Source organism: Battus philenor, unplaced genomic scaffold (genome assembly GCF_028537555.1).
Source record: "Battus philenor isolate CCGP_79_NKW_IND1 unplaced genomic scaffold, ilBatPhil1.0.hap1 SCAF_15, whole genome shotgun sequence".
NCBI classification, from domain to species: domain Eukaryota; kingdom Metazoa; phylum Arthropoda; class Insecta; order Lepidoptera; family Papilionidae; genus Battus; species Battus philenor.
In genome coordinates this window covers 8,829,959-8,853,154 of record NW_027181677.1, presented here as the reverse complement: position 1 = coordinate 8,853,154, position 23,196 = coordinate 8,829,959, and the positions used below count along the sequence as shown (strand labels likewise).

Genomic DNA, 23,196 nt, shown 5'->3' with positions numbered 1-23,196 from the left:
TCTAAATGATATTATTCCCGTAGATGTATATATGATAGCCAAGTGAGTTTGACAAATACAACCCCTCATGGCAAGCGCCACTCGCTATTCCCACCATACAAATAGAAGCATTTCATCAAAGGACTCTGTCTGGACAGACTTTCGGTATACTTTTTACTTTTAATTTTTCACAAAACTTTATTATTTCAATTAGGAAAGAGAACCTCTCTAGTGCTAAGGTAATCTATACCTAAACATGCGTTTACATTAGGATAAAATGTCGGTCTGTTCGCTCCTATGATTTAACGTATTGCTGCCACTAGAACCTTTATATTTTATCGGCCGCTTGCTAACCTGCGAGCTTCGACTAATGCTAATGCCTTGTTGATAGTCGATAGACTATGGGCCACGGTGGAGGTGCAACAAGTCTATAACACATACGCCGCACGATTGTGGGAACTCTCCCTGATATTATTCTCGAAGATGTACAATGAGCCATAAGCAACTTGCGTATCTGCCCATGGCTGGCCCTGTGATCGTTGAAACTGTAACAGCCTTACGAGGCTAACAGTATCATAAAACAAACAGCATTCCATTATGTTGTTTCGTATGGTACAGTCAAGCGGCTTACTTCACATAATATTTTATTTCTATTGGTATAGGGAACCTCTCCATAGTTCTTAAGTTCTCTGTAATTAGTGTTGTTGGATCTATTTTTATTAACGTTATGGATTATTTATTGATAATGAGAACCTATTGAAGAATATTTTATAAATCGTTGATCTTACAATAAATTGCATGTAAAGGAAATAATAACTGAAAATTTTATTATTAGTGTATAAAACGCAGAAATTTATTAATGTAAGAAACGACAAATTCTTGACTAATGTTAAATTATTACTTTTGTACCTTTAAAAGAGTCAGCAAAAGATAAACGTATTTCAAAAAATCTTTACCGTTGTTGAATGCCACTGCAACTGCATCGCTTTTACTTACAAAAGTTCGTTTGCAAAAAAGTTTCAAAAGAGAGCCTTACAATAATTTTGTTAAGTGAATACAGTACATAGCGAGGTTATAAAATTTTCGTTCTCAGACTTTGTACATAAAATTATAACAATTCGCTGACAATCTTCATTTGATTAAAAATTAGTAATTCCATAACTATGAATAAATAAAAAAAATTGTTATATAACGTAACATAATTTTAGGTAAAACCTTGAACGGCATCATATTGTAAACGATGAGAATGATTACTTGTATACATAAAAAAAAATTACGAATATTGATATTCTTATTTTCTCTCAAAGAAAAATGTTATTTGGCTAATAATTTAATTTTTTGTAACCGTATTAGAAATTTGAAATTATAACTAATATTCTTACATCTGTTATGTTGCTTATTACAAAACGTACGTTTTGTTTATGGTCAGAATAAATCATATACGGAGACGTACTACACATTTAAAACTATACATTCGGCACAAGTCAACATCTTATTTAAAACACCATGATGTAAATAAAGGTTATTACAAATGTAAGTTAAACAGTACTCGCACATCTTGTAAGGTCTAGTGATTATATTAGCTACTGAACGCTTTATGCCAGTGTGTAGTGATGTAAATCATAAACAAGACTTGGATGTTGCTTTAGTACACTCGAAGTCGACAGAGCCGACCCTCGTCCAAGTTAGAAGGTTGAGATGGCATAAAAACGGTGTACTAAAAGCAATTTTATTTTAAGTTTTAGTTCAAAAACACGTTTAAATGCAAGTAAATATTATTTCTTAAAAAATATTGTTTCCATCTATTTCCTTAAATTACTGTGACGAAATATTCAAATAACTGATTGGACCTACAAAGCCACAAAAATTTTAAAAAATATTACAAAAACTTTTCAGATTTAATACATAAAAAATTACAAAATTATTTGTCCATAATGTTGGTATGACCTTGGTATTCTGTAATAAATTAAAAAAAGCAGTTTTCCTTTTCTCTATGTTTTTTTAAATATCTAAATTTTCGAGTATATTGTAATAGCCTTACTAATTTATAAATTTTAAAAATTACCATATCTTCTTTTAATCTATAGGAGATATTATTTTATTTAAAAAATCTCTCAATTTAACAACACATGAAAGAGCTGTACATAACTAATAATAAAAATAATTATCGCTAATTAAAAATACTCATATCATTTTATTTAGTAACAATAAACTGTCAAGCAAATATACGTGTTATTAGCTCATTGATTTCTACAACATTACTTCATCGGCATTTCAAAAATAACTTGCACTCAATTGCAAAATTTTTAAACCCTTTCACTACTACGCGTGAAGGAATAATTGTATGTATTACTTATTTAAATATTATATATAACTTCGTTGCCACATGGTGTATACCGTTGGTATTTACAGTTTCAAGGAATGTGAGAGCGCTGAAATTGTTAAACTTAAACCTTTTTGCAGTATCTAACTGTTAGTGGCCACTGGGGTCTTTAGGTTTTAGATCGGAGACTACAACCCGGCAAGCGCAACGTAAGACGTCCGCCCACAAAGTGGGTAGACTACCTATTTAATGTCGTCGGAAGACGCTAAACATGGTGAAGGTTTTTTGTGATAAAATTTTGCATAAATTAAAGATAATGCTCGATGTAGAAGTTACAACTCACAACTGAATGTGACGAAACCAACATTCAGTATATAAGTATTATTATTAGAAGTCTAAACTATTAATTACTGATTATGTATTCATAGTAAAAGCCTATGTCCAGTCGTGAACGTCCTACGGCTATGAAATGATGACAATAAACATACCAGTCTCCTTCGGACTTACGGCTCGAGAGGTTACATTATTTATTCCAACTAATTGGAGGCTTTCGCTTCTAGGTCATACTAAGACACTACAGGCGGATGGTCTATAAAGGGACTTGTAGACCCCCAAGTACCAGTAATTATTATAGATACGCGTTTACCAATCCGATTCTTTGATACCCGAGAAGTTTAAACCTCCGCTTATTTGGTTCTTGTTATCACATTAATGGGGAAATAAAGAAAACGTAATTTACAGAGCGAGTTAACAATAGGTAGAAGAAGTAAAGAAAGAAATTCAATTAGTAAAAAACTTCTATCATTAATTACTGCTAACCTCTTATGTACATCAATTTATTACTGTAGAAGCTGTACTTACTACATCAAACATGACCGCTTAATGTTCATGTTTTAATTGATTTATATATTATAATATATTGATATATTATTTTATTATCCTAAATTGTATAGCTGTTATTAAAGGACTGTCAATACATGTACTATAGGTTAATATGTATTTATATGCTTATAAATATTAGGTATTGATATCAATCCTATCTTATAGGGGCAATAAACTAGAAGTGAAGTTATTGTAGTAATATCTCTAAATGGACAGTTATACTTTGTATTGACTTTAAAACGGCAATTAATAATAATAAATCTAGTGCTACCGCAACCGCTATATTGCACTTTAGATATATGACAGGGGTAGTATCGGATAATTTGTTCCGGCAGTCCACCGTCAACGCTCGTGACAAGGGCGCTTACATTCTCTTTTCCTCGCCTCTACTACGCCACGCTTTCCTAAGACGCGGTACAGCGGTTACGGTAGCATTATAATAGATGTCTGTATGTTTGATTCGGTGTTAAAACTTCAAGCAGAACGAAACGTGCTCTTAATTTTAATGGTATAAATCGCAAAAAATATGGTCTTTCATTAAAAAATATATAGTTTTTAATCGCTCATATAAATAATATAATTTAGGAAATGTTTATAAAACATTTTACTGAATAATTATAGTATTCGAATTACGGCATAAAAAATAGATTGAAACATTTTTGTTATAAAACAAAAAACTATCGGAAGAATACCTTTTTTGCTTCTGATTTTATATTGAGCTTGTATTGTAAAGATTACTTGAGTTGCCTAAAATCAGTGAAACAACGTTATACAACTAGAATAGTATAAGTAAATTTATATAAGGTAAAAAGCAATTATGCAATTAAACCATATTTATGGTCAGCACTGTCTTCAGAAATCAACATCTTATGGCGATTCACATTTAAAATTGACTTTAAGGTCCACTACAACTGCACGATTCTACAACGAGATCGTGAAATTGATATAAAACCTTATAAGCCAGTAGATGGCCCGTGACTTGGAAAAGAACATCAAATTCCCATGCATATATAATAGAGAAATTTATATTAGTACAGGATAATGTATGTGTTACCCGATAAGTCTAAATTTTTTTAATATACACATGTCTATAGACGAAGAGCTCATAGCAGTGCACGACAAATTTTCCAAATAAGGTCTCGATTCTCAGTAGAGAGGTATACGCCGCAAGCATGAGGAGAGACAAAGAATATATAAGCGACCAAGTGATAGAGGAATCCTATAAATTTTCGAAGATGTTCCACAATTATTTCCTTTTTTGTTATAAAACTTCATAATTGAAATATAGATTAGATTCAAATTCAATATCAATAAGCATACGGAATCTGTTTTTAACTTATTATAATATTCTTTATTGTACACGCTAAAATAGATATAAATAGTTTCATATAAACAAAAAAGTACAAGTACAAGTAAAGAATCTTTCTATCTAATAGCTTAGGCTTTTTAATAATGTTTCATTATAAAATGTTCTACAATTCGTTCGATATTTAAGTAAAGAGCAATAACACACAGCGGCATATTAATTTTGCGTTCCAGTATAAGTAACGATTTTTGAAATAATTTGAAATATTATACGATAAAAATTAACCCGTGTAATCGTGTCTTAAAATTTAAACTAAATGAACTGCCATAGACAGTTTTAAATGAATAATTATCATTAATAGCATTTAAAATCTTTTCTGTAATTAATATAGTCATATATAGCAATGTTTAATTTACTGAGTAATACATCCTAGTACGCAGTTAAGGTATGCCTTAAGATGTGCATTCTATTTTGAGCTAAGCAAAATATTTGCCTCAGTCACTATTTGCTCTGTAGTCCATGTATTTTGTATATATTTTATTTTCCTTACACCATGCAAAACGTCACCTTGACTCTTGTTAAAGATGCCTACGAATGTTGAAATACAAGCAAACTTATTGTTTTAGATATATGAGATATTTTTGAAGTTTAATTGCAAAACTACCAAACATTAACTTCAAAAAATCCTCTCGGTAAGAATCTTCTAACAAGCTTATGTTATAAAGTAAAATATAGATAGATTTTTATAAATAAGTCTCATAATTTAACGCATAGTAATTACGTGTTATAAGGAAAACGTTATCTTAAGTTAAAAGCATATTTTTAACGTCGTGGCACACGAAGTTAAATATAGGTAATACTATATATATACTATGCATATAATTCATATCTGTGACTAGGCATAAATTATAGACAGCTTGTTCTTTTCTTCTCTTATGTTATAATGAAATTTTAATATAAAATTTGAGTATAATATGTTTTTAAACGGTCTTGAAGTTTAGTTTTGAAAAAGAATACTATATTTTTTGGTCTTAAAATGTAAAATGAATTATTTTTTGTTTTGAAAATGCATCAACAATAATAAATAAATGTTTTATTAACTTTCTTTTTCATTTTTAGTCATTTTTTGAATTAAATGTAGCTTGTTCTGTGTAAATCTAATTACACGAAGTTATAATTTACAATCAAATCTAAGTAAACACTATGTCATAAAATAGAATTTAAAATTATACACAATTTATATAATTTAGTTTAGTTAATAACATGTTATACATAGATAAAAAAAGAAATAGAAGTAATCACCTTGATTTGTTGAAATGGCTTTAGATCAACTAATTACATATATCAAAACCAAATTCTACGTACAAAAAATGCGAAGTTAATTTTATTGATATCCTAAAGAGGATTTTTTGGTAAATTATAATTACATTTTATTTGTACTCGTAAAAATGACGTGATGTAATCTCACATTTACAAGCTTGGCATTTACTTGCTAATTAGATTACAACACAAGAACATATTTATTTGAACATCTAATATAACGTGATATATCAAAAGTGTTAAAATAATCGACGATTCTAAAGTGCGTAAAGGCCTACTTTTAATAATCGAAAAAAGATATTTTGGATTGGATACTCTGTTACGTCTATAATAAATTGACAAAAACAGAAAAAAAATTAAGTACTTATTATATTTAAGCAGATATGAAATATCCAAAAATATTGCGTAGTATATTATTTCTTATAATTAACAACAAATTAGAGCAACAGCATTATTTAAAATAACTATTATACTTGTACGTAAAATGACTCTTAACCATTTATAAATGTTTTCTACGGTTTCATGAGCAAATTTGCAAGAGATTATAATTGCGCTTATATTATTTGCAGGCACTACATATAACAATATATGTGTGTGTAAAGAAAATATACATCGAACACATATTGTCATAATTTTAATACATATATATTTAATTACAAATTATGTATAAACCACTACTATATAAAAAGTAGATAATCTTAAATAATATCAATTCATCATTAAACATTTATTCATAGTTATAAGATTAAAAGTTATTATTTATTATTTATCTGTATGTTCTATAACTCAAAGTATCATTTTCACCTACATAATATATAACAACATGATCAAACACCAGACAATACCAATAGCGTGCTAAGTTTTATTTTATAATTCTTATGCAACGAACGTGACCTTTAACATTAAAATATTCCGAACAGGGATGGCATTTTTATTATAGATTGTTGTTTATTAAAAATGATGATATATTACAAACCGGTATCAAATGTTAACTGTGTCTATATTATTTTTAAAATATGAAATCTAACATTTTGTCAATTAGTAGGTCGACAATTTTAAGTTTACGGATCCTTTCGCTCCGTGAACTCGGCTCCGATAAAACTGTAAAAGCTCTCGTGTTAACAGCAATATTAAGATCTAATTACTATAACGCAACACTAAAACGTGATCTCCCATTTCCGGCTTCATTGGAAAGATCACAGTCACTCAACGATTCCATGAGTGCGTAGATCCGTAGATGAACGAAAATAGCCGTCATAGCCCAGCGGATTAGTAAGAAAGAAGTAGCAGTGGACAGGCCACATAGCGCTTAGGCGAACTTGTTAAGAACGTCGAGAGACACCGGGCGCAGGCCTTTCCGATCTTATTTGAAAATTTGGGGAGGCCCATATTTAGCATTAGGTACTACGGCTGAAATTATAATAATAACATTAATAGTAAAAATGAACCTAACCTAGCCAATAAATATTATCAGTAAAAGGCGTCAGTAAAAGGTAGACTTATAACGGCAACTATAATAATATTACTTACGAGGGCCAAACTGAAAGTTTTTAGAACTGGCAACTTAAAAGCATTATATTAAAAAAATAAGTTTAAATTTTGAAAATAGAACTCTTTACCAATAATATTGAGTATACATTTCATTCATTTGTCATTTGTTTTACGATTTGGCGGCAAATTGAAAATTGTCTGTGCACGTCAGAATGAATTTAAGCCGAGAAAATTTTCGTGCAATGATTTTTTATGACTTTCGATGTCATATAAGTCAACAAGAAAGTTATGATAGACTTCGATTGGCTTTTCACGATGAAGCCCCATCTCGTGCAACAGTTTACAACTGGTTTAATGAATTCAAACGTGGTCGAACTAATCTCACCGATGATTTGCGTGAGGGACGGCCTTCTACAGCGACGACTGAAGACAATATCAGTGTTGTGCGGCGTATGATAGAGACTGACAAAAGAGTGACCTATCAGCAGATTCGGACAAGTCTAGGCATAGGTATGAGTCAAGTGCACAAAATCCTCCATGAACATTTAGCGGTCAGGAAGCTTTGTGCCCGCTGGATACCGCATAATTTGACCGAGGCTCAAAAACTCCGCCGTGTTGATTGGTGCCGAGAAATGATCCAAAAATTTAACGGAGGTGACTCAAATGCTGTGTTCGACATACTAACGGGTGACGAAAGCTGGATTTACTGTTATGATCCGGAAACCAAAAGACAGTCTGCTCAGTGGGTGTTTCCTTCCGAAGAGTTGCCAACTAAAGTGAAGAGAGGTCGAAGTGTTGGAAAAAAGATGGTGGCCTCGTTCTTCGGAAAGACAGGTCATTACGCGACAGTTGTCTTAGAGGATCAGAAAACGGTTAATGCAGAGTGGTACACTAACAACTGTTTGCCACTTGTCTTGGAAAAAGTTCGAGAGAAACGACCTCGCAGCAGGATCCTCCTTCATCACGACAATGCCTCGTCGCACACCGCCAGGCAAACGATCGACTATTTGGCGACCTCAGACGTGGAATTACTGGGTCACCCGCCGTATAGCCCCGACCTCGCACCCTGCGATTTTTATTTATTCCCGAAAATAAAAGAAAAACTTCGAGGAAAACATTTTATGGACGCCGAAGAAGCAGTGGCTGCGTTTCAAAACGCCGTCGAAGAGACCCCTAAGGCCGAGTGGGCAAGGTGCTTTTCTCAATGGTTCCATCGAATGCAGCGATGTATTGATGTAAATGGACGCCATTTTGAAAAGTTATAATAAAACTAATAACTTGCTAGAATGCTTAGTTTTTGATTTTCTAAGAAGTTTCAGTTTGACCCTCGTATGACATCGATTTATCATTAAAAACAAAACATGACAGTGGTAATTCGATAGATATTTCTTGTGTTATGCATTTACATGAGTGTCACAGCTACGTGCTAGTATAAAATAAAACTCAGCATGTAGTAGAATACGCTATGTAGAAACTCATTGCAAAGATTTTTAGTTATATTCTATGACCGACCAGATAAAAAAAAATTGTTTCTTCTAGGAACTAATAAATGACATTCTTTCTTTCAGTACTATTGAAGTATATTTATCTTTTCTATATATTTAGCTCCTAATAATTTATGTGCTAGGGTACTTTACTCCCGCGTAAAATAAACATTTAACTCAAAATAAGTAAAATTATATATTGTTAATTCGTAAAAGTTATGATAAAGAAAAGGTCAAATAAATGATAACACATTATAATTGTATGTAGATATTTTATGTAATCCCGTTGGTTCGCACATTTATGTGTGTTTATTAGTGTTTACGAATATAGTAAGATCTAAGAATTCTTCCGTTAGCGCGAACGAATTACCAGTTTAACTGGTATGTATTCTAAAAATACATACATAATTTGAAATTCCACGGACGCATCGATACTCGTCTACTCGCCTGTCTGATATTTGCACAATGTGGATTTTTAAGATTTTCGGTCACATAGCCAGTAAAAGCGACGAAAACTTGAAAAAACTTATGATCACGCAAAAAATGCGTGCATGAGCTGGTCCGATTAGGACCGAAACAAGTCCTCAGTAACTGGAGGAATACAACGCGGCGAAGACCGGTATAGATGCTGTAACATAGTGTACGATAAACTTTCCTAAAAGGATTACAGTCTTGAGTAGTGAGGGAGGCGACGTCCATGTTTGACCCGTACCAGCTTTTTATCCAGGAGTCATTCTGCCAACCCTCGTCTAATGCTAATCGAAGGGTGATAGCCCAAGACTAGTGTGAGGTCTTAGGCAAGGAATCCTCGGTGCCATGAAACTACAATTGCCACAAGGGAAAAAGTGTGGTACAAATAAAATGATTTTATACAAATTTTATATCAAATGTTCAAATAAAAATTATTAATGTTACACTAAACAACACTATCGATATCTACAGTATACTTTCAAATCATAATCGTTAAATTTCGTAATCATAACCATTAGTACAACATTAGCAACATCTGAAAAGATAATTGAGACACGGAGCAAAAAAAGTTACGACAGTCTTGCTTTACTTAATAATACATTAAGCGTTTGTTTCGCTACTAATGCTGTATGGAGTATTTTTAAAATAAGTTTTCTATTATATAAATCCTATGCTTGTAACCTCTAGTGGAATGTATTTATTTCGATACACTTAAAAATAATTAGAAATTTATTAAAAAAATCTCTGAATAAAAATAAGTACCCAACTGTTTGAAAGGTTATACAAGTTATTTATCTAGGAAACGCAGTATTTGACCGCCGTAGTCCGACCGGCACCACTGTACCGCCTGTATGCACGACCGCTTTCTTAACTCGTGATACACCGGTTCCGATCTATAGTTACTACATATTTTTGTTTATAATCAAATAAACATGGAGACATTATTCCTTTTTCATCTGAGTCAATTTCGAAGTGATAAGTATGAAATCAAGATAGATTTGGTTTCTTACTCCGGATGTCTGAAATATATAATATATTTAGTTAATCACTAATAATAATAAAATTATTATTATGACTTCTAATTGATTTTGATGAAGTTCACTTTTTTTTAAATATTCGGTATAGGAATTAAACACACCCAAAGGTTCATCCATTCATTAATGTCAGCCGATAGACGCACATTTTAAGGTATTTCGTCTCCGTCAAAGATCGCTATAGTGCCGGTCTTACGCTGCCCGCTTCCAACGACTTCCCGCGACATAATTTATGTCGTAGATCCACTATGCGATCACATCCCGTTTATCCGCTCGTGGTCTTTTTAGTTCCTCTGCGTCTCTTCATTCCTGATCGTGAAACTATGCCCCGATTATAGCTGTACTGCATTGTAAATGACTTCATTGAAGATAGCGCCTAAGAAATGGTGTGTTTGCCTCCGGGCTATAATAACGTTAGTTAAATATGTGGAATTTCATATTATTTAAATATATGTATTTGTAAAGTTTCTCTGAGTTACTTTCGCTTGGGTTTTCACTCTGTTCTGGGTAGACTCAATTTGACGTTAACAATAGGTGTAATGGTAAAATAAAATCATTTAAAAGAATTTTAAAATTTTGTATTTGAATTTAATAATGCACACATGATTCATGTTACAATTTATGTATACCGTACGAGTGCATTAGCAAATAATGAAAAAAATAAAGTGTGTCATACATTTAACTGAGTAATAAATACCCATACGCCATCCATTTTAAGTCACGTCCGCAACTCCAACGACACTTCAACAAAGCGTTCATGGGCTATTCGAAGGCGCAGAACAAGGCGCCAGCGACCTTAACTAATGAGAATTTTACGTTGGATGCATACAAAGTAAGTCGCCAATGACATGTGCCACAAATATTTATTATGTTATTTACCATTACAAACAATACATTACACGGAAAATCGTCTTTTAAGATTACAACTATTATTTCCAATTATTTTTAAATATTAAATTTTAATTGTTAAATATCGGCCGCGCAACTTTCGGAAAACTACGAAATTTCTTATTGTCCAATATCATTCGGTGCCTAAAGACTAAGGACTAGGATCAATGTGTCACCAGTGATGTCTTACAGCAGTGAAAATCAGCCAGCTAGAGCAGCGCAGGTCTTCCACGCACATAGTGGACAGATAACGTTGTTACGGTCGTCGAAAGATGCTTCATGTTGGCTGACTTCCAATCTTTCTCGGTTTTATTGGAAGTCTATTGGAGAGGCCTGTGTCAAGCAGTAGACGGTCTTCAGCTGAAATGATAATGATGATTCGAAAACATCTGATATTATTTAGTAATTTCGCTATTTTTTACTATCAAATTGAAATTAAAATCGATTTAAAACAAATTCTTATTTATTTAAAATTTTAAGCACATTAATGTTGAATTAATAAATATTATGTTATTTATTTAATGTTGTAAAAAAGCCACGACCTACAAAATTTACTATAGACTCATTCATTAGACATAAATTCAAAATGACTCGTCTATTTTCGGGGTATATTGATCTATGACAATTTTTTAATACCTAACCATTTATCTTACTCGGCAGAGCTTCAAATATTGCGTAAGAACTACCTGTCGTGTTTTTTAAAATATTTTTATTGCTTCATTTAAAACATAAATCGTCGTTAACGACTATTAAATTACTTAAATCACACTTAGCTTGTTTAAATACAATATACCGACGTCTTCAAAACTCAAGAGACAAATATACTCTTCCGTCTAACAGATATTTTTTTCATATATATACCCCTTTGTCACATTATATACTCCTGATCGCATTCCATATAGTCAAAAATACGAGATTAGTCGTCCTAAAAATTAATTAAGTTCAATGAAATGTAATGAGTACAATATTTATTGAGTAGAATGCATTGTCATAAATGAATATGTATTCAGTTTTACAGGTAATGTTATTTTTCATATCCAATATTTCATTAATTTAACTTTGATTCTTGTTGTCAGACATGGTTTTTGTTGTAAATTATTAGTACGAATGCCTGTTATAATTTGGTTTATTTGTTGAAAAAGCTTACTGTTAATAAATTAGAAGAAACAAAAATATTTGTCATATTTTAGACAGAGTATAATAAAAAAGAAGAAATAAAAATTTACCATACATTGCGTCTAAACTAAAGGTTTTCAATGATATATTTTTTTTAAATATCAAATTTGATTTTAAATGATAATACATTACGTTATCTTTAATATAAGGTGATGTTCAAATATGCGGAAAACATTAGAACATGAAAAGAATTTCAATAATTCGTAAAAATACGACTGGTGAAATTTAAAAATGTTTCTCATTCAGAAAGTTTAGGGGCGCGGCAACCTGTATTTGTGGTAGATAATATACCGGATATCCAAACACTATGTATATGCAGTCGATATACATATATATATATATATATATATATACATATATATATATATATATATATATACATATATATATATAAGTGTTTGTGTATATATATAACATAGTAGAATGTCCATACACGCTGTCTATTTTTAATTCATAATCTATTACCGTTAACCAGACATAATGTAAAATTTTAAAATATCTCAATTTGGACTCAGATTTGTTCTATTCACTTCTGATCTCTTCTTTTTCTATAGCAGTTCGACTAAGTCGCTCCACGTGTATTGTATATTCCGGTAATTTTACCACCTGGCCGTATATTGTATCGCATATTGCTACACTGTAGTGAAATAATCATTCTTGTTTTCAAAAACCCATGTCGTTAACAAATATCCGCTCTTCAAAACTTTCTTCACACAATAACAACGTAATCATTTCCCTCATGACTCAATACCTTATAACCGGAAAATACTTTAGACCGCCTGTGTGTACATTTGACATTTTAATTTTAAAATGACAGATATGTAATTGACATTGCTTTCTACACTTACCAAGTTTAACTTAGTTCCACACGTCAACAACATACATGTTTGCGTCATTTGATAAATAAATTGATTTTTTAATTTGTTCAAGGATATCTACTTATTAAAGTTTGAATTTATAATTATAAACATTAATAATATATTGATGATCTAACTTCTTCGCGTATTATAATATCTTCATTATCCACATAGGACCATTACAGTGGCCGTACACTCGTAGGAAATTCCCCACAAGAGTTAACAATTTTTGGAAACTTTGAGAAAGGTATAACTAGGATATGTAGAGATTTTATAATTACATAGAAACATAATTTATACAAATGTCGTACCAGTAACATCTAAGTCAATTGAAAAGCTTGTAATCCCAACTTCTGGTTTCGGAAATCGTTTAATGTTCATGGTAGATGAACTTAATATATTATGTTTTGAAAAGACACGTTTATCGTAAGAATAACGTGCGCGAAAAGTAGTAGATACCGTTAGTGGAGAAAGCGAACTGAGTAGAGCAGCAGACGAAGGCGCAGTAAGTGACCGACCGGCAAGTGTAACGTTCGGTACGCGGGAAATAAGAATTTTTAAGGTTTATTTATATGAGACCTTACCCTTTTGCGGAGTTAAAATATTTGTAAGTAAAACTAACACTTTTATTTTTTTACCTTTTATGTGATCTTAGCTTCATTATTATAAGACCTAATAACAGAAAAAAAGATATTTTCATATTGGAAACTACTTAAGATATGTTAAAAAAAATATTGATATATTCTTTTCAAGATAAGACTAAGAAACACAATTACTGTCAATAACATTTTAGTAACTTAAAATTAAGTATAATTTGTAATAATAAATTAAATTAAAATGTTTATTTTATTCGTAAGTTTAATTACAAAAGTTAAGTACTAATATTTTATCTTTATACGAAATTAAACCATTATTAACAAATAACGTATACGTTGTGATTTGTTAATTCCGTATAAAACTTCGTAGTATAAATTACCCGTCAACTTTGATTTATTGTTTAATTAAGATTTAATCGGTGTAGCTGTTGCCTGTAAAAGAAGGCCTAGTATTATGGGTGAAACATCCGTTAGAAACAGATTATTATTAGACCTTCGATACAATTAGTAGTTATTATGTTTAACAAAACTTTAGGAATTTTAACAGAAGAAAATTTTTGTACCTAATGTCAATTAGTTGATGTTTTTTGTTGTTTTTTAATATTTTTTTGTTTTGCTTATTAATAGACAAAGATTCTTGTGAATATTTTCTTTAACTTTGAGATATTTATGCAGAACTCGTTTAATAATAAAACTAGAAAGCCATAATATTTTCGGAACGAACGCTTCTTATTGGTTTATTTCATTTTTTTTTATTCTAGTTTTTTATTAGTGTACAGGAGTTTGACTACTATCCAATCTGCTACATATATAAGGCCACACATATTTCAAGTTTACATTTATGAACCAAACAAATTATATGTATGTATAAATGACACTAAAACAGAATGTCACCGTTTAAATAAACTTTTGTGAACATAACGATCTTGCCCTACTGCGGGCATAGATTTACTTTCTTTACAACTGCTTTCTATTTTGAATTCTTCACAAGAAAGCCTTTCGCATCAATACATATCAATGAAAAATTTACTTTTAAGTCCAAAGCGCATAATCAAAATTCTGTGAATTTTTTTTTATTTTTAATTATCATATGTTGTTAGTATTATGAAATCACACTAACTTTAACAAGTAAAACATACTATGTACATGCAAAATTAATAAAGAAAAACAAAGCCAGAACAGAATGGACAATCTTAATAAATATTCTTGAAAACAATAAGCTTTTATACAAAAAATTTTTAAATTTTTAATTATTTTGTAATATTCATTTATTAAATCATTGCTATGACACTGATTTATTTAGTCATATACATTGTACATCAAGCAATATTACTAATTACATTCATAATGGTCAAAAGTTATAACACCGTTTTTGATAAATAACTTTTATTAATTGACCATTAGCAAAATTACTTTTTGTGGTCTAAAATTGTATAAGACAACAAAACAGGTTTAATATTATTTATAAGAATCAAATTATTAATCAATAGACATCGGTTATTCATCTATATATTGTGCTCAAAAATTATGATATTATAGATAAATTATTTAACAAAAGAAACTTGTTAATTTTCGGGTTATTTATTTGGGTGTAGTGCTTCGACTAAGATACAAAAGGAATTGCAAACATGATAAACTAATATTACATATTCAATTACAGTTTTGATTTCACTTGTTACTTTTACATTTTGTGTACTTGTGCAACCATCAAGTATGGATTGTTTTATCGCTCATAACTTTATGTTAACTCGAGTAAATGACATAATTTGAGATAGTTTTACTAGACCGACTTTAAAACTGGGCGTCCTTAGTTTTGTAAAAGGGCTAACTAAGAGTTGTTGTAAGTCGTTTTCGTATGATCGATAACTTATTACTTCAAGATCTTTGATTCTTATTCATAAAAAAAACAATTAAAGCAAATTATAATTCAAGTATTGTTTGAATTTGAATCACTTTTAGCTCTTATTTTTGCTAAACAGTATTAACTACTTATTACTGAATATTTTAATGAAATTTTATGAGTTATTCAAAAATTAAAATATTTACTCGGTCTTTTAAGTGCAAACTCCATTGTAGAGGGTCACGTTGTTTATTTCTGATAATACCAAAATTTTGTGGCGCTAAGCCTACGCCATCTGAATATTTGGTCTTCAAATCGTTGTTAATTATTTCTCATGCAAAAATAATATTTAATACAAATAAAAAAGGAAAAATAATAAAAGTACAAAAGATTTAAACGTTTATAACGTCCGTCAGTTATTCAGTTTTTTATCACAAAGAAACTAAAATTCAAGCACAAAGTCCATAAACACCATAAAAGTATCTAGTGAGCGAACTATCTCGTTAGATGGGGAAGTACATAACTTTCGCGTGAATAAACGCACAAACGGATAGCTTGTGTTATATTCCGCATGATTATATATTATACCTTTACGAAAAATATCCACGACACATATTTCATAACCCTTACAAATATACATATCATACACAGTTAGCCCAATTTCTACAATCAAGATTTGAGCGTCTGTATTAAAACATTAAGTTTAACCGCAACAGCGCGCAGCCGAATAACACTTAAGGCTTAATCGTGCTCTCAATTAGTAAGAATTCAACCACGAAAAGAACTTGTGAAATCTTTCATCATCATCATTTCAAACACAGGGACAACACTTCTGGACATAGGCTTCTCGCAGATTTCTAACAGGACAGGTGTGAAGCGACTTGTATCCTGCGTTTTCGGACGACCATAAAAATGTCGTCCCGTGTGTGTTTCCGCCTTGGTAGCGAAAACTTTAGGTTTTAGTTTCTAGAAATCGTATAATTTTTTTTGAACGACAAAACTACTAAAATTATAGGATTATCTTTACATTTAAACCAGCTGACTCGACGTCCTATTTTATGTATGAATTATGAATTTGTATGATAATAATTATAAAAAGTTTTCAAAACTTAATCTTTATTGTAATAATTTTAATACACAGTATTGTAAGTTCTTTACGTGCTTAAGTAAAGTAATGATACCTTTCCAACACTGGAAAAGAAGAGCTACAATTAGCTATGTGAAAAACATGGATTTAAAAATGAATCATTAACAAATAATGAATAAACACTCAAAGGCGGCCCTTGCGATTTAAAGTAGTTCTTAAGTTATGGCGTGAAAGGGAAATAGGGATTTATTTTTATATACTTTTATACCTATTGTCATATTGGTGAAATGATAACGACACGTGCATTATAATACTAATAAAATACATAAGTGTTATCTTCTTTAGCGACTGAGAAAAATAATTTTGTATTTTATTAGCAGCGAAACCATTTCGTAGTTAATTTAATACTTAATAAGAGCTTTTAGTCTGCTTTAACTGAACTTAAATAATATTTTAGTTATCTTAAATTAACGCTGGTATTTGATTGCAGGTCATCATGTTAGAAGGAACAAAAATACATACAACTTCACAAATGGCAAGCATATTTGACATAGCGAAAGACACGGTTCTTTTTCTAGTTTTGTCCTGTTACTACATTATCGAGTCGCTTTTCTGGACATTAGTGCCAAATGCTCTAAGACCTATGAAAAGTCTTAAAGGAGATATAGTTGTGGTGACCGGCGGGGGCGGTGGAGTCGGTCGCCATCTTGCTATAAAGTTGGCACGTCTTGGGGCGAAAGTTGTAGTTTGGGATATTAACAAAGAAGGTACGTCGTTATATTCTTTTTTAAAATAATAAACAACATCGTTATCATCATCATGCACGTCGATAGACGCTCACTATAAGTCATACGCCTCCCCCTGCGATCGCCATGATGATCGGTTTTACGCTACTCGCTTCTGGCGACTTCCTGCGACTTTAACTACATCATTAGTTCACCTAGTACATTATGTCGTTCCCCGCCTGATTCTTGTGACACGCACTGCCTTTTCAGAGTATAATGTCATTAATATCCTTTTCTGGAAATTATTAATACGCTAAAAAAGCCATGTTTTATAAATATACAAACTATAGTTTGAAAATATGCAATTTTCATAATGAACACTTTCTTAACCTCGCTTGCAGGTTGTTTGTAATTTCATAAAATCTTAGCTGAATTCTACTCGGCGGAACAAATATTCTTAAATGTTTCAAGTCTCTGAATTTTATGGTGCCACAGATATTGTGATTTGTCAGTACATAAATAAAAATCTTTTCGGTTTTAAACGGTTTTTTTCGTTTTAAACCGATTGGTTTAATTCGTTTTAAACCGGCCTTACATCTATACTTGTGGCAATCACGAGTACCGGTTCATCTATCGAGACGCGACTTGGTTTGACGATCCACTAGGTGGATCGACGCTATACTCAAGGCAACGCGAATTCACCGAATGGAATCAGCGCAACACCGTTTACCGTAACGGTCTTTGGAGGAAGCTCATGCCTTTCAGTAGGCATATATAGGCTGCATGACGATGATGATAATGATACTTGCATCACTGCAATTAGTAAACAGTCGATTATACTATATTATATAATAAATATCATACCATCTTTCAGCACTACAGAAAACTTGTGCGGCCCTTGTCGACGAGGGTTATGAAGTAGCAAGTTATGTTGTGGATCTTGCAGACCGCGTTTCAGTTTACGCTACTGCCGAGAAAGTAAAGAAAGAAGTAGGTATATGTCAACGTTATATCGTCGTAATGAATTTTATACTTTACTAAAAGTATCTATATTCAGGTTTATGAAAATTTTTATTTACTTACTTCAGATAATTACTATATCTGATAATAGAGTAATTAATAAAATATATTATTTTACCAGTTATCATTTTGTGACAACAAAAGTAGAATGACGTTTTGTACATAACTTATGAGAAAAGTTGGGAATTTTTTGGTTTAAGTCTTGCCATCTAATACAGATATTTTGAAAATTGGTAGCAGGTCGGTCCGATAACTTTAAAATTACTTTTATTAATAACGAAATATTGATTTCAAAAAATTTCCTCAATGAGATATTAATTTTACCTTCCCAGCTTGATGACGGAACAACGGCTAACGACCAAATGTGTGACTAGGATGTTACTTCTTATGTTGTATAGCAAAAGATCGGGTTACAAATAATAATAATAATATATATAGTAATAGAATATCGTTACAAATTGAAACTAATCATAGGAAACGCTTGTCTTTATGCTTCCTTTTAAACAAATTATGTTAAACAATTAGCCGCGTTTTGTACTTCGTACATAATAGGTGTTGCTGAAGGTGAACAGCCCTAATAATACGCGAAAGTTAATTTAGGTTAAATAACCAAAAAAAAAAATACTCGCTACCCAAAAAAATTATAGGAAACTTTTAAGGTTTCATAAATACAAATTATTTATGTGGATTTTGAAACGACTGTAATCTTTATTTGATTGCATATTATAACCTTTTCAAAAACCAAAATATTGAGCGAGTATATAGCAAAATAATCATTTTCATAGATAGAGATCATATCCGCAGCAAGGAGTTGACAAAGGTGTATTGGCCTTTGTGTGATGGACTGTGATAAGTGGAGACGCCGAGAAGTAAGATGCGATAGTATCTTGCGCTTGAGTGAAGAGAGTCATATTTTTATCCCCGAGGCAGTGTTGCGTAGACGGCTGTTACTGTCAGGACTACGTTTCTATAAAACATTCTCGAGGCCCACTGTATACAGATAAAGAAACACTCGCAAACGGCTTTAAATCCGTCATTACCAGTCCTTGCTCTCAGCCAAAGCTGGTTTGATACGCCATTTCTCACAAAAATGTATGTACGGTCAGCGTAGACCATGCAATATAACATAAAAAGTTTTTGTATTCATGAAATTTAACCTGCTTTTAGAATTCCACGTATTGGTATTTAACATGAGTTATTTATACAATTAATAGTAAAAGGTATAACAATACGTTTTTTTTTCAGATAGGAAAGGTGGATATGTTGATCAACAATGCAGGGACAGTGTTTGGTGATACACTATTGGAACTCAGTGACTTCGCCATAGAGACTACATATAAAGTCAACATCCTATCTCATTACTGGGTAAAATGGAAACATAATTTTCACCTCATAAATTAAATTTAAAAAAATACGCGAAAGTTTCACTTCCAATATTTTTCTTATTACAAAAGCATAATGTATATACTTTTTTTCAGACGGTTAAAGCCTTTTTACCTGACATGATTAAATCGGGTAAGGGACACATTGTGACCGTTGGTTCCGTGGCAGGACTTCTCGGAACTTATCGTTGTACGGACTACAGTGCCACTAAGTTTGCCACAGTCGGTTTCCATGAGAGTTTGTTTACCGAGCTAAGGGTATGTAACTTTCGTAGTAAATATTCCTATGTTGGAATCTTGTGGGCTTGGGGTGATTACGGTTTACGGATCACAAGCAAGCGCAGCGTAGCATGTCCACCCAAAAAGTGGATAGTGGACCTTGCTGGTCGATGGAAGCTGCTGGATGCAGGTCGCCTCTAATCTATCTTAATAGAAACCTATGGGGGAGGCTTATGTGCACCAGTAGACGTCCTACACTATACACGGAAAAGAACAATTGTAAATTTAACAAATTTTTAATTTGCCTATGAATTAGTAACAGAGTTTCGACAAAGAATATAACAAAAATCTGTATACCATAGCTTCATTTTAATAACAAAATAACAACAAGTTAAAACGTAGCACGAGATTATAGAATACAATTTCTTGTTGTTCGTTTTTTTTTTGTCATGCATTAACGGTGTTTGCCCTTTGCACCTAAACTAACGTGGCGAAGCGCTGATGGTGTTTAATCTCGAGGGCTTCCTTGGGAACTTAGCCCGCTACATTGTTCGTCATCATCGTAGTTTCTGCCCATAGACGCCCACTGAAAGGCATAGGGCTGCCTCAAAGATATCTCTGGGGGATACAACATAATCGATTCGCTTGGCAGGCAAGTTGGCGACCACAGTTTGATGTTATAGAAGACAAAGGACGCTGCCGCCCATAAATAACGCACAAAGTGTGAATTATATAAGATTGTATCCGAGGAACCGAGCCCACGACCTACGATTAGAGTCTCAATCTACTTACCTTTACATTACCACCGGGTTATTATTTAACAGCTACACCTAGCTCTTAGACGGTGTAAAGATGACGCATTTAGACTAGAGATCGAAATAGACTCTCCATTGGTCCTCGAGAAGCGTTTAGCTTTTCTATTGGATAGTGCTCGTTGGGTCCACGGCTCGATCTTTCACTATTATCAGATGTTGAGTTCTATGTCATTTTTAAACAGAACAATATTATTTCACATGAATAATCTAATGTGTCCACTGGTCCACAAACAATGACTTTCATATGCCTTAACCAAAATCAGGTAAATAAATATATTACTCACATGTATTTCTATCTTAAATAGTATCATACAATACCAGGTGTAATTTTTGTCTCAACGGACTTACTAATTTGTTGTTAGGTACTCTATGATACGTTTGTAATAAAATATATAGGTGTTTATGATAATCAAAATTAATATTCGATTATTATTTTTAAATTAATGGCTCCGTAATATGTTGAAGTCAACTAGTATCGTTAATAAATAAAAACAATTGTATTGATAAATAAGGAAAAATCCAAATTAACATCCACGACACGAGCTATCTAATCCGATCTCGAAGTTCGGCATTAACAAGTTTAAAAAAAATGTTAAAAAATTATAATTTTATTAAAGACGTCACTAAACTCGAATTTCGTGTGTTACAGGCACACGGACACAACACTATCTATGCAACCCTGGTGTGCCCATATTACATTAACACAGGCATGTTCGACGGCGTCACGCCGCGTCTTATGCCCATGTTAGAACCGGACTTCGTGGCCGAAACTATGATCGACTCTATCAGGAAAAACGAAGTGAATTGCGTCATGCCGGGTTCCGTGAGATATTTATTGCCCCTCAAATGGTAAGCATTACGAAAAAAGTAATCCATAAACATAAATAAGTAATTGATTACTAAAAATAATTTTGCTTTGAATACAGTGGTGCTGGCGAAATATGTCACGCATACCACAGACTGCTAAGAGAACTAACAGCCTTGTTTTTGATCAACTCCGCATAAAGACCAGGCTCTCAATCATTACAAGGGGATTCTGGGCTACTTCGACCATGTAGTTCGGATACAACCAGAGAGCCCCGATAAACTGGTTGTCCTAGGAAAAATAGAGAGAAACAAACCAGGAGGGCCTTCACCAGCCCCATGGGCGAATTCTGTGCGGAAGGTGACGGACCCAATAACGGAAGCGCTTGGGAAAGGAGGTCAGAGAGACCTGTGGAGACAATTCATCGAATCTTCAACCTAGGCTTTCCGGGAACGGCGCGATCTGCAGCAATGAAAATAAACAACCATGAAGTAGAAGAGTTAAAACAGGCGATGAAGGCAGTCGGTGTCCTATCGCAACTGATCTAATAGCGTGTGTGTCTCTGTAACACAAAATTCACGAATATGTATATATATTTGATAATAAGATATAAATTGATCGTTGATATAAAATTAACATGTTTTAGGTATTTTCCAAATGCTTACAGGCACCTAACATATACGTGTAAATTTATAATTTTGACAAATGTTATAATTCGATCTTTTTATTGACATATACAACATTATATTATTTTTATTTTTTTGTTTTAGTTTGCTACCCGCGAAAATGTGTTGGGATTTGATGCATCGTGTGATGAAGGGACCCCAATCTATGATGGATTTAAAGAAGAAACCTAATATTGCCTAAAATGTTAGATTCATTAACGTAGTTTTAAATACAACACTTTATGAAGTATGGTTTCTTTGTGTAAAGACTGATTTGGTATTTAATAAATATAGTATTATGTTAAAAACTATACATTGGAATGTATGGAAAGTTTATGACGATCTTGGGATGCGGTAACGCAGATTATTGTACATCTCGCAAAAATTGGTATAACAAGCGTATTTGAAGACGACAAGAAAAAAATAACTTAATTAGAAAACTTAAGAATAATTATTTTTGCCGCTTTTGCTCAGTCTCGAATATAGAGCCAAAACGTAACAAAATCTTTGCTGATTGACGAATAAGATACGTGATGTTTATAAACACAAGCTTCACTAAAAATATATAACCTTGAGAATCAAGTAAACACGTGAAGCACACTAACAAGTAAACAGATTATATCAAAAATACTTCTGTAATATTTTACTAAAATTAAAATCCTCTGTTTTTAAAATTTATGGTAAGAATTTTTATTTCTTGCGGCAATACGTACATGAACTTTCCGAACAACCAATAAATTATTATGTGGAAAAATAAAATATTATTTGGATTATAATGATTTATTTATTTATCTTAAACCTTTTTCGCGAGAAGCCGTGTTGGTAATACCC

The 23,196-nt window shown here is 32.1% G+C and overlaps 1 protein-coding gene across 1 annotated transcript; it reads left to right on the top strand.

Moving 5' to 3' along the window:
• The first annotated feature begins 13,730 nt into the window (after window positions 1-13,730).
• Window positions 13,731-23,141, top strand: LOC137918786 (short-chain dehydrogenase/reductase family 16C member 6). The gene is made up of 7 exons (XM_068761687.1): window positions 13,731-13,818; window positions 17,225-17,501; window positions 18,334-18,449; window positions 19,725-19,844; window positions 19,958-20,119; window positions 21,545-21,744; window positions 22,471-23,141. The coding sequence occupies exons 2-7, from the start codon at window positions 17,231-17,233 to the stop codon at window positions 22,565-22,567; spliced, it is 966 nt and encodes a 321-aa protein (XP_068617788.1). The 5' UTR covers window positions 13,731-13,818; window positions 17,225-17,230; the 3' UTR covers window positions 22,568-23,141.
• The last annotated feature ends 55 nt before the right edge of the window (window positions 23,142-23,196 follow it).